Consider the following 12,945-nt stretch of genomic DNA (forward strand, 5'->3'; position numbering starts at 1 on the left):
TTTACTTATTAATGTTAACTGCATACTGCATTTTTAGTCATAGCCCGAGCTTTTCTTTTCTTTTCTTTTCAACTTACTGCGTCTGCCGGAAGTGACACAGGCCCTTCGAGCTAGTGAGATTAATGCCGTTCATGTCCGTTTAAAATATTGCATGTCAGTACCTGCCGGAAAGACATGAACGTAGAGGAAATTCTAGCGGGTCGATGTTCTTGAGATAAAGAACTGGACATCGTGATTAGTGCTGAGAAAGTTGGAGTGGTGAAGATGCAGAAACAAGAACGTTGGGAGTACCTAAGTAGTGGAGGCACGAGACTAGCCATTCCAAGGAGCATAGGGAAATTATAGTAACAATAAAAAAAGACAGAGAGAGGAAACAGCACTCCTGTAGGTGAGAAGCTGGAAATGCGTCGTTTGGTGATGGAGCACCAATCAGCCGACTAGCTCTTTACTGGATGCGATCCAAGAAGTGTGTACGTAGCAGAAATGGAAGCAATTCTCAGTTGTGAATCTACTTGAGCCTTCAGCTGCTGTTGGGAGCTAAAATGTGTAAGATAAATATGTAAGATCGGTTGTCGGCAATATAGCGATGATATACTTTGGTTGAGTTAAGAGATGTGTGAAGTTCCAAAGATATCTAATTTGAGGGACGTGGTCTTTGCTATGTTGAGGATGTGCTTTCACTCAAAGACAGACTCATTATAGTGAGGCCCAGTATTTGGAGTGACTGTGAGTGCTCTAGCTGACACCAGCTCCTGTTTAGAGGGCTGAGGTGCAGTGGTGTTTTCTTCATAGAAGTAGTACTTGCTTTCTGGCTGCTGAAAGAGGCAACGTTGGCATGTCCCCACCAGATGTTCCCAACGTTTCCGTTTATATGGTGGTTATCTATATATCCTTTGGCTATTCACAGTGTGAGGTAGCTTGCGTGTGTAGACAATGACCGTTAAAGTTCAATTGAGCTTTCAAATAGTTTATTAAACCGTATTGTTACTTTGACAAATATATATCCAATTAATTAATGTAATGTAACGAAGAAATAATTGTTGGTTGGTAAATGGAAGAACAACAAGTCTATATGAAGTTACAAACACGAAATATTTATTATCTTTAATATAAGTGTGTTGTCGTTGCGACGAACGACAGAAAAAAATGAAAATGATATTTAAACCAAGTGAATCAGCAATGATAGTAGCTGTCGTTGAATTACTGATATTGTCATCGTCGAATTTCATAGCCGAAGTTGAATTGGTGTAAATTCCTAATCTTGGCTGTCACGACCATCTATATATTGCTAATGTATGTCAAAGAAAAGGCGCCAAATACGAAATTGTTAACGACATTACAATATGTTGTTAGTCCTTTTTTTTTTTTTTTGGCTGGTCAAACTAGCAACTGATAAAAAAAAGTTTTGTGTTTATCATAAAATTGCTGACGTCATTAATCTTTGACAGCATCCTGTTTATAATTTAGTTTGGTTATTTTTACGTCTGAATACAATGATTCGGGTTCGATTTCTGTGCAGTGAGATGGTGTTTGGGACTCTGCCAATGTTCTTACTACAGGAACAATGTTCAACGAACATAACAGTAGGAATCTTCAGTTGAAAATAATGCAAGGAATTTAAATCACTACATATAATTAATATATGTGTTAATTGTCATCACAAGTTAGGGTAGATGCCTTTTGTCGAGTACTGCACAAGATATTACATAAGAAAAATAAAAGAAGTGGAGAGAGATGAAGTCGTTGAGACAAGCAACATAGATTCCATTAGACAGCTAGTGGCTCTTTAGCCTGAGGTTAAATAGGTGAGACACTATTTTATGAGGATAAAGCAATATGACGAGTATAAACTTGGGATAACCTTGTTAAAAGTTGAATTCGTTCACCTGTTTATTACTGTCGCCCAAAAGTTCAAGAATCTTTGTTCAAACTGTTTGGTAGGAAAACTTACACGTTTCCATAGAAGTTTGCCTCAGCCATAGGTCAACCATTGCAAATTGGTCGAACCATATTCACGTAAGTGTTCATACATTTTATGGCGATACTTTTCCTTTTATGGAGATACATTAGCTCATGGTTGTCGACTGGAAAAACTAAAGCTATGGTTCAAATCTCAGACAGGATCTTACTGCAATGCAGGTTTGGTGTGTGGTGTCTAGGCTGCGTGTAGATGAGGCATAGTTAGAGAAGATTAGGGAGGAATGAAGGCTTGTGTCGTCTCCATAAGAATAGGCACAGTTGGATGTAGCGGTAAGAAAATCATTGTTTATAGGCGAAGAGAGTGGGGGACAAAAACCGAATTCCAAAGAACACCGTAATTGATTGAGAATGGCACAGAAATAGTTTGATCAATACATATTGCAACGGTGCTATCTGATAGGATGCTAATGGTCCAGGTAATGGGAGATGAGTGGAACTCATAAGCGTGAAATTTTGATAGATTTGCTTTCTAGACACGGCCGAGGCTTCGGTGATATCTAGAGTAGCAACATTGCTTTCGCCGAACTTCTCTAAATCGAGAACCTACTGGTGAGTGACATATGAAACGAGTTCTCTTGTGGACCTGGCTGTAGGAAGTCGTACAGGAGGTCACTATGGAGAGAGAGAGAGAGAGGAAAGTATGGTATCAGAACATCATTGTTAATTACTGTCTCCCTTACCTGGATCGAATATATTGCTTTTCTTGAAGTTGGAACACATGACTTGTTCTTCCACATGTCAGGGTATATCCCCGTAGACATTAAGAGATTAAAGAATTTGGTAGATATAGAAGCAAGTTCTGTGGTTCCGAGTTCTAATGTAGTCAAAGCCGATGGCCTTGTTTGTTGACGCAAATGGGGGTACTTCTGCATTTAACGTTTATTCAATACATTCCTACGCATATTTCATTAATGAAAATATCCATTATGCAAGGTATTACTTTAAAATCACATGACATAATCAAATCAGTTAACTTATGTCCTGAACAGAAGTCAGATTCTGTTGAAACGTTAAATCTGGCGAACTATTATAGAGTGTCACACGGTTAAATTTTCTTTTGTTATACAAACTCTGATGATTTGATGATGCAATCTGATTGTAAGCTAATACTTTGCAAAAACAAATAAGTGTAAGAAAGTATTGAATAAACAGGAAAACTTGCCTGCATTCTTTTACACGAGTGCGCACGCGCGCGCAACACACATACACATGCGTGCGCGCAATCTGTGTTCAATGGGTAAATACAAAACATTTCGAAAATTATTCTATGCCTTTTAACGGTCGGATCTTTCTACTGATATCGGACTGGTATTTCTCTAGTAATGAGGCTATCTGGGGGTATCTTTTGACTTCCAGTCACACCATCCAGTAGCAGACTAACAAGCAGTCTATCTGAAGGAGAGACACATAGGCAGTCAGGTTGGTGGTGAGCTAGCAGAAACGTTAGCACGTCGGGCGAAATGCTTAACAGTATTTCGTCTGCCGTTACATTGTGAGTTCAAATTCCGCCGAGGTCGACTTTACCTTTCATCCTTTTCGGGGTCGATAAATTAAGTACCAGTTACGCACTGGGGTCAATGTAATCGACTTAATACCTATGTCTGTCCTTGTTTGTCCCCTCTATGTTTAGCCCCTTGTGGGTAATAAAGAAATAGGTAGGTAGGTAGGTAGGTAGGTAGATAGATAGACAGATAGATAGAGAGAGAGAGAGAGAGAGAGAAAGAGAAGGTGAGAGGAGAGAGAGCATGAATCTTACTTGGTGGATGAACAAATGCATGTCTATCCCAGCAGCATAATCAGCAATGACAACAACAAAAGGAAGATTCATTTTTATTGATGATTCTCGTGGCACAAGCAAAACCTTCCTTAAGAAACACCTACATACGAAAGTTCCCTAAGGGCAGCGTATTACTCTGATAGTAGCATCAAATGGCATTGTAGCAACACGTTTTGATGGAGGAAACTGCACACACCATCACTAAATTTCCCTAAGACCTCACACAACATAACTACTATGAAACATCATAAACAACTTACCCTAGGCAGCCTCAGGTGGGCAACTGACGCTTCGGTAAAACGTGGTTGAGAACCCCTAGTCTAGATCTTTTGAAGCCAAATGATTTGACAAAGTTTTCTGTTTCCTGTCACACTTAACTCTGCCATGACTACCTCTTTTACTCTTTTACTTGTTTCAGTCATTTGACTGTAGCCATGCTGGAGCACCGCCTTTAGTCGAGCAAATCGACCCCAGGACTTATTCTTTGTAAGCCTAGTACTTATTCTATTGGTCTCTTTTGCCGAACCGCTAAGTTACGGGGACGTAAAGGCACCAGCATCGGTTGTCAAGCGATGTTGGGGGACAAACACAGACACACACACACACACATATATATACATATATACGACAGGCTTCTTTCAGTTTCCGTCTACCAAATCCACTCACACAGCTTTGGTCGGCCCGAGGCTATAGTAGAAGACACTTGCCCAAGGTGCCACGCAGTGGGACTGAACCCGGAACTATGTAGTTGGGAAGCAAGCTACTTACTAAACAGCTTACCAATCAATATTTAGAGCATTCACTGAAAGTTGCTAGACCGAATCTGGCAGATGCTAAATTTCTGCGTGCAAAGATTTGTGATGATTACTTCAAGAGTTGGGAATTTTGATCCTCTTTATCATAGCACCACAGAGTAAAAATCAAGAACATTGTTTATTGCAAGGTTTTGAAATAAGCAGGTATCTGAACAAAAAATTTAGTTATAATTCTTCCTTTAATGAGGATAGATTTTTATTCGGTAATCTATTACTCATAGTTCGTAATGTGTGTGTAAATCTGCTAATTAAACTTCATGCTACGTTCATATATGGACATCGCCGGGTACCCCTGCCAGTATATATATATATATATAATAAATGCGCCCTTTTAAAGCCTAGCCAGGTTCATGGGCTCGGTTTCCCGGTTTCTATGGCGTATGTGTGCCCCAGCTGGACGGGACGCAACATGAAATGAAGTGTTTTGCTTAAGAACACAACGCGTCTCCCGGTCCAGGAATCGAAGCCACAATCTTACGATCATGATGCTGACACCCTAACCACTAAGCCACACACCTCCACACACACATATTTTTAGTGTCAGTCATTGGACAGCAACCACACCGGAACATCACCTTTAAGGGTCTTCAGACTATGATACCGACTGGACTACTTGTATCAATCTTTCTTTGGGGACATGAAGGGATACAACATAAATAGCCACACCGGTTTTTGAACCGATGTAAACATAAATGCAGACGCATTATATATATATATATGTGTGTGAAGGGTTTCTGTACAGTTATTATTTCAGAAATTCCATTCAGAAAAAAAAAACACAAAAGAAAACAAAACTGGTTAATTGACAGTTACTATTAAAGTTAATGTACTACATCTATCACATAGTGGAACTGAACAAGCAACCACGTGGTTGCTTAGCGACTTGTTAACCATATAGACATGCCTGAAAATAATATCCTTGTATGGCTGAAACGCTTTGATCAAAGGGGCGGCTTGATTAAACGCGGACATGAAGCTGTTAGCCTATACAGCCCCCCAGGCTAAATAATGCAAACCTCCTCACAAAATCCCATCCCTGTCTTATTAATAGATTTCAAGTTGAATATATATATATAAGGAAATAAATAGATGGTAGGTTATAAATAGCATAATTATTTTTTCCAGATAGCTTTACAACACTTCTTTCACTGGCAAAAAAAAAAAAAATTGAAAAGGAACCTGTCAACATTAACTTAAGTAATTACAAGTATAAGTTAACCTAACATTAAAAAAAATTAATAATAATCCATAAAAATAATACAAACAAAAATAAAAAACTCTCAAAAAAGTTCTGTGTAATTTCACGAATAAAATATCTTTAATTATTTTAATTTCAAGTACTTCTAAAAGTAAATAAATTTAATATAATAATTATGAATAAATAAATAAATAAATTTAGAAGTTTACATGATCATAGAAAAAAATCTATTTCTTCCAGAATATTCTGGATGGTTTAATGAATGCAGCGGCATTAAAACATTCAGTGCGGAATAGTTGTAGGTCTAATACATCCAGTGTACCGTATCTCCTCCCTCTTTCAACGTTGTTATATCATAACGACATTTAATCAGTTGTGAAACATTACAAGCAAAAACTTCTCTGTTGGTTTAATATTTATTACTGTAACCTTGCTGTTTTTACATATCGAATTATCCATCTATCTATCTATCTATATATATATATATATTTACCGGTTATATATATATATATATAACTTGTCCGTCGGGAGGAAGTGGAAAAAGGATTCAAAAACAAACAGAACGAAACAAAACAAAATTTTTTATCAGTAAAAAAAAAAACTGGTAGAAGAAGAACGCATAAAAAAAGTAACAGACAAAATGAGTATAAACTATAGCAAGTGGGATCATATTGAGGTAAGTAAAAAAAAAAGTAAAATATATATATATTTTTGTCACTATGAAGTATCATTACACATAGCGAAGAAAATATCATTGAGTAGCTTCGAACTAGTAAACTCTTACTGCATGTGTCGAGTAGTAGTAGCTCTATTTTATTTCCTCTTCGTTTGTACTTTCAGACGTGTGTCTCTCGCTTTCTGTATGTATTTATATATAGACACACGTATATATATATATATGTCTATATATATATATATATATATATATTCACTCACACACGTATATTTATACGCATTACTTACATGCCCGTCTCAAAGTACGAGAACAAGTACATGCAGACAACATATACACACGTATCTGTCTGTCTGTATCTATCTATCTATCTATCTATACGTACACACGCACTGCTGTGTGTGTGTATATATATATTACATGTGTATGTATATATGTGTAGGTATGTATATACAGGTGCATGTATGTGTGTGGTGTGTATATCTCTTCCGAATTTATTTAGCTCTGCATTTAACCGTATTAATCATATTGTTGGTAGTCGTCATCCTTACAGTTAAAGGAAAAAAAATTCAGAAAAAAAGGGGCTTTGAACCGACTGCTCGGATTATAAAAAAATAACCCTTTTCACTCTGTACACATGCATTCCCTTGAATAATGAACGAAACCTCAGTGCGGCTGCTCAGCCTGTTACAAATAGCAACCAAATTTTCCTAAATGTCACACCCTCCCCGTCTTCAAGAAGTGGGGAAGGAAACATTAAAACTAGTCTTAGTTTTCCATTCATACGTAAGATGCTTTGTAGGAATATTCCATGCTGTAGATGACAGGAACATCGTTTTATATATCCATGGAAGAATATTTATAGCACATTTGACCTCTGCTGTCCTAAATATCTTAAAAGGATGGGATGGTCACAGTTGGAATGCATTTGATCGTCTAGGTCTGCCTGTTGGAGCAAAGTTGATCTGGAAGTAAACAACGAAAAAAATCTATCCGAAATTACGCACTGGAATTACCAGTTATTTATAGATCAGTGTTGACAGTCAAATTATCTGAGGTCTGTTATAGTTAATTTTGGTTTTTAAATGGATTGAGATCCTTTCAAATGTCTGCCATACTCATGAGGTTTTATACGCCAAATTAGTTGGTTAGTGATTGGACTATAATTTGATATTTCTCTTTTAACGATGTTCTCACACTTTTTCTTCTCGGATTTATTGTTTTTCTTATCTCCTATTTATGTTTGTCAATATTCAGGGTATATTGTTCTTTGAGGGCGGCGGACTTTTTAAGTTCTCAGTTCAGACCCCGTAGGACAATCTCATCGTTTTGGGGAGCTGATAAAATGAATGGAGTTCTAGAGGGCAAGTCGGTTAAGGTGATTACACCCCTGCGATGGGCGTACGTGTGGACTTGTTGCTTAAATCAGAAGTTGACATTTATCTCGATCCAATGTCGTAAATCTTATCCTGGACACCTGACCTATTAAAAGTTGCAAATTTATATCAAATCACATCCTACTGTATTTTTTTATTATTACTATTTTTATTTTGAAAAGTAGGACACATTGGATTACGTAGTCCAGCATATACAGGCAACAATTGATTGACGACTGGCCGACAAATCACAGGACATTTTGGCCGCAGTCTCCGACGGAGGATCTCGCTATCTGCAGTTCTGCTGGCACTCAAGCTTGTTGCTCTAAAATATCCGCTTCCTTATGCGAATACGCGGGCTCCGACTGGCCCATGCCAAACAACAAGCACTTTAATACTAGATTAGATAATTAATATCTATCATGTTTATCGAGGGCGGTTAGCTGGCAGAACCGTTAAGTACGCCGGGCGAAATGCTTAGCGATATTTCGCATGCCGTTACGTTCTGAGTTCATATTTTGCCGAAGTCGACTTTGCCTTTCATCCTCGATTAAGTACCAGTTACGCACTGGGGTCGGTGTAATTGACTTAATCCCTTTGTATTCCCTTGTTTGTTCCTTCTATTATTTACCCCCCTGTGGGCAATAAAGAAATAAATATCTATCATGGTTATCTTGTTCTTAGTCTCTCTCTCTCTCTGAAAGAAAAAAAAATCCAAGTCAACTTAATTTTACACCATTCCAAGGCTACTCATCCACCATAGAAACGTCTCGAGGAAATTTGACGTTTTTATTATTTCACCATTCATTTTCCCCCACTCGCTGTCTTAGTAAAGACTATTTAAAGATTTTGTTTCAAATTTTAAAAGTTTTACAATACGTTCAGAAATTTTGCAGTCAATTATTAAAGTCGACAGAAGAATATGGACGTTGTTGTTTAGCTCCACAACAGGATTTCTCTCCATTCCTCTTCAGTCTAAAGTGTTGTTTAAAGCAGGTTGCAGATTTGGTTGCTGTTTCTTTCTAACAGGTCGAGCGACTACGTAGAAGTTCGATCTTTTGTTGGCGTACATGTTGTTAACATTGTTGCTTTTTAGCTCCAGATCAGCTGTATATGAACAGACATATCAGAGGACGGTCCCGCCCTTTTTTTTTTTTTTTTGTTAGAGGTATAGTGCAATTCATGAGATATTTTTAGCAAGTCAAGCAACCACGTGTAGTCCGTCTTGTTGGTAATATAGATACGTATGGTTATATTGATATGCATATTTATTAGATATGTGTATTTATTAAACTAATCTTCATTTTATATTTATATGTCATCACCAAAAATTATTTTTCTCTGTGACCAAGGGTTTAGTCTGAAACGTCGAATTCTCGTCTTCCTCACGACATAAATCTTATTCCACTGTATGAATTATTGGTATTACTTTCTGTCGACGTAAAGCGTCACAAGTTTCTCCAGATTCTGCTCTTTTAATTGGATATACATTTATGTCTGTTATATTTCAGACATTATTACAAGTCAAGATTAGGCGGCGAGCTGGCAGAATGGTTAGCATGCCGAGCAAAATACTTAGCGGCATTTCGGTCGATTTTTACGTTCTGAGTTCACATTGCCCCCGAGGTCGAATTCTCGACGAAGGTAAAGAATACGTACACCTGTTTTATTTTTAGAGTTAAGGTTTTTGTTACGCCGACAACCGATGGTGTACGTATTCTTTACCTCCGCTGACTTTTCGTTTTATCCCCTGCGGTGTCGATGAAATAAGTACTAGTTGAGTACTGGAGGTGTAATTGACTTACTCCTCCCCCGAAATTTGCTGGCATTGTACAAAAAATCTGAAATCATTACAAGTCAAGAAGTAAAGGTGGTGATGGAGGGAATACCCGTTTGCATTAACGTTCTAGGTTTCATAGTAACCTTAATACTTTACTAGCACGAGGGTAACTTACATGTACAAATTCCTTCCTGAAAGCGTTTGAGCTTTACATTGAATCCACTGAAGTAGACGAAAAAAATGTGACTTGTGAAGGCACGGGAAGAATTCCGTTCGTTCCACCATTTTGTCATAGTTCTTTCTCAATTTAGGATTCAGGTATTCCTCACTAGCAATAAATATTAGTGATAATTATTAAGTACATTTTTGTTCCGATATAATAGGTCCTCCTCTCTCTTCAAGTTATCTTGAAATACAGTAGGGTGTCATTTGAGGGAGGTATTTTAGCTCTAGTTTTGCAGGCTTGAATATAGCTAACGTTCTCAACTTTGTCGTTTGTTCCCATATTTCAGTTTCTCGAGAAGGAAAACAAAGCGAAACAAAATCATCTGTTTATAGGTAAACTATGTGTTGTTTAGTCCCAAGTAAAATCGTGATTGAGCTATCCTATGTCTAAAGGCGTTCCAGCTGTAACCATGTCGTCTCTTTTCTCCCCAGGCATAGCCGAGGGTGTAAGTTTGGGAGCGAGATTTGGTTGCTATTTCTAGCTCGCTCCTTCGTTGTGTATCAATGGGACATTGTTGTTTATAGTTCCATGCTAGTCAGTCTTTTTACGAGAAAGCCTATGATGAAAGATGGGTAGGTTAGAACCATTCCGTCTATGGAACAACTCTATTTTTATACAAACTCTGAAGAGTTATTTCTAATTTGTGGGAGACAGTTTGAAACTCGTGTAAATAAATAAATAAATGAAAAATGCTATTTGTTACAGACGCTGATCATAAACTGCTTTCCACACCATTGAAATAAAAGTCAAGTAGTTCTAGTTTTTTGTTCCTGGTCAGCTATGACCCAGAAGGTCTTTGATGAAAGGCATTCCAGTCATAGTTTATTCCGTTTAAAACAACAAAACAAAACTAGACACTGTACTTTTTTTTAGACGGTAGAAGGTAATTTGACGGAGGTGTGTAGTTATATTTTCATGTTGAACGACTTATTAGAGACTCCATCGTTAGCACATTGTCCTTGCAATTGTTACGTCTCTCTGACAGCATCCACATCTTTACTGTTGTAGATTTCACGCTCAGATATGCTTGGCTACTTGTGTGCAGTTTCGTAGTGTCCAGATGTACTCTCTCCACCGACCAGTTTATTTTCTGTACAGTTGCTGTTGCTCCAGGTCTGCCCAAATCGAGCTTCATTTCCAGTCTCTTTCAGTATTTTCAGTAGCATTTTGGGTGTTGTGCAAAGTGCACCAATTATTACAAGAATAATTGTCTTGGCCTTGAGTGTCCTCAGCTCTCTGGTTAGAACCAGATCTTTCTCAAGTTTTTCAATTTCTTTGCTATCGACTTCGCTATCATAGGAAATTCCAAAATCTATGATCTTACACTCATGGTTACTTAATGGTGTTCCAGCTGTGATCGTTGCGTTTTTCTTTCAAACAGAACAGGTTGTTATATGGAGAGGCTACTGTTTCAAGCAGATCTAGCAACCAAGTAGAGTAGACCTCGTTGGTTCGTAGAACAGATTTAAGAGGGGACTAAATCCGATGTTGGTTAGCTGGGCTAAATTTGATCGTGGGTCCTGTCATTAATAAAATGTGCATCCTCGCACAGAGCTTCTGTTTATTAAAACTATCAATATTTCAATGTGTAATTATTCTTCTGTTAGTCTGGGCTGAATGGCAGTAATACATTTTTATTATTACACCAGTGAAGGTAGAGTACTGGCAGAGTCGTTAGCACGCCAGGCAAAATGCTTAGCGGCATTTCGTCCATCACTGCCTTCTGAGTTAAAATTCTGCTGAGGTCGATAAATTAAGTACCAGTGAAACATTGGGGTTGATGTGATCAACTAGTTCCCTCTCTCAAACTTTCAGGCCTTGTGCATTTGGAGGAAAGGATTATTATGCTCGTGCATTCTAATTTAGTTAGTAGGTATTTTATCTTGAGGTTTGCTGACAACAATTCTCCTCAAATCTCAAAAATCTTTCTTAGGGTTCATGCAGAATATAGGATTTTCAATCTTTTAGGGAGCATTTTGAGTGTTGTGCAAATATATACACACACATACACACATACACACATGTTGTATAAATATATACACACACACACACGCACACACACATACATACACACACGCACACACACACACACATACATACATATATATATATATATACTAGCAGTATCGCCCGGCGTTGCTCGGGTTTGTAAGGGAAATAACTATAAAGCATTTTTAGAGAGTTATAGCCAAAAAATGGAAAAAAAATGATGGTAAATTTTTTTTTAGTTAAAAAGGTCGAGTTGCATCCCCTAGACAGTCTGTGGTTTGTGTTTCTGATTCTCGACCCCATGTCGAATTTATCGATTTTTTTCAGAACTGGGGGAACTTTTCAAAATTTTCGCTGCGTTAGTTTTGAATTATGACATTGGGCTATGTGTGTGTCAAGTTTCATCAGAATCGGCTGAAAGCCGTGGTCAGGGTGAGGGTACAACCTAACAGACACACAGAAACACACACAGACAAACTGCCTTTTATATATAGAGAGATTTAAGTGTTGAGTATGTTCACTGCCTATAGCTACATGACATTATCCATGGTATTTACACAATTGCTGTTGGATCAGGCTCAGGAATTGCTCAGTGTTTGTTGAGAATATAACAAATCACAGAGACAGAAAACAGAATATTTGCATCCATCCTTTGCAGGTGGGATACCGTACAACTGGTTACGGTGCATGCCCCAGTGCAGAAACGTCTCCTCAAGTGATGTTATAAAGGGTATCTTGTTAAATAAACTTTGCCATGAGGCATAATCATGCTGTCACTTACAACTTGATAACACATACTGTTACTAACAAAATGCTGAGCTAAAACCGAGCACAACAGAGTTTATTTAACGAGATAGCCCTTATAACATCACCTGAGGAGATGTGTCGGCACAGAGGGACACACTGCAAACAGGTACAGCATCTCACCTGCCAGGGATCGCTGCAGGATGGTTCGAAACGATGGTTGTGAGCAATAAAATTTCTCATTTATTTCATTTTCCCTCTCTATCATTTGTTATGTATATGTGTGTGTGTGTGTGTGTGTGTGTGTGTCTGTATTTATATATATTTCTCTATTACCCACAATGGGCTAAACATAGAGGGGACAAACAAGGACAGACAAACGGATTA

The 12,945-nt window shown here is 37.8% G+C and overlaps 1 protein-coding gene across 3 annotated transcripts in view; it reads left to right on the forward strand.

Annotated features, from left to right (window-relative positions):
• The first annotated feature begins 6,045 nt into the window (after positions 1–6,045).
• The window catches only part of LOC115214042 (hsp90 co-chaperone Cdc37), a 36,207-nt gene continuing 29,307 nt past the window's right edge, over positions 6,046–12,945 (forward strand). Inside the window, exons 1-2 of one of the 3 annotated variants that reach the window (XM_036505664.1) lie at positions 6,046–6,326; positions 6,361–6,446. In XM_036505664.1, coding sequence (XP_036361557.1) covers positions 6,411–6,446 — 36 coding nt within the window. In that variant the 5' untranslated portion in view covers positions 6,046–6,326; positions 6,361–6,410. Of the gene's footprint in view, positions 6,447–12,945 lie in introns of all 3 variants that reach the window. The other 2 variants (XM_036505663.1, XM_029783072.2) reach the window with 2 other exon arrangements.

The sequence above is a fragment of the Octopus sinensis genome, linkage group LG1 (genome assembly GCF_006345805.1).
Source record: "Octopus sinensis linkage group LG1, ASM634580v1, whole genome shotgun sequence".
In the NCBI taxonomy this organism is placed as follows: Eukaryota; Metazoa; Mollusca; class Cephalopoda; order Octopoda; family Octopodidae; genus Octopus; species Octopus sinensis.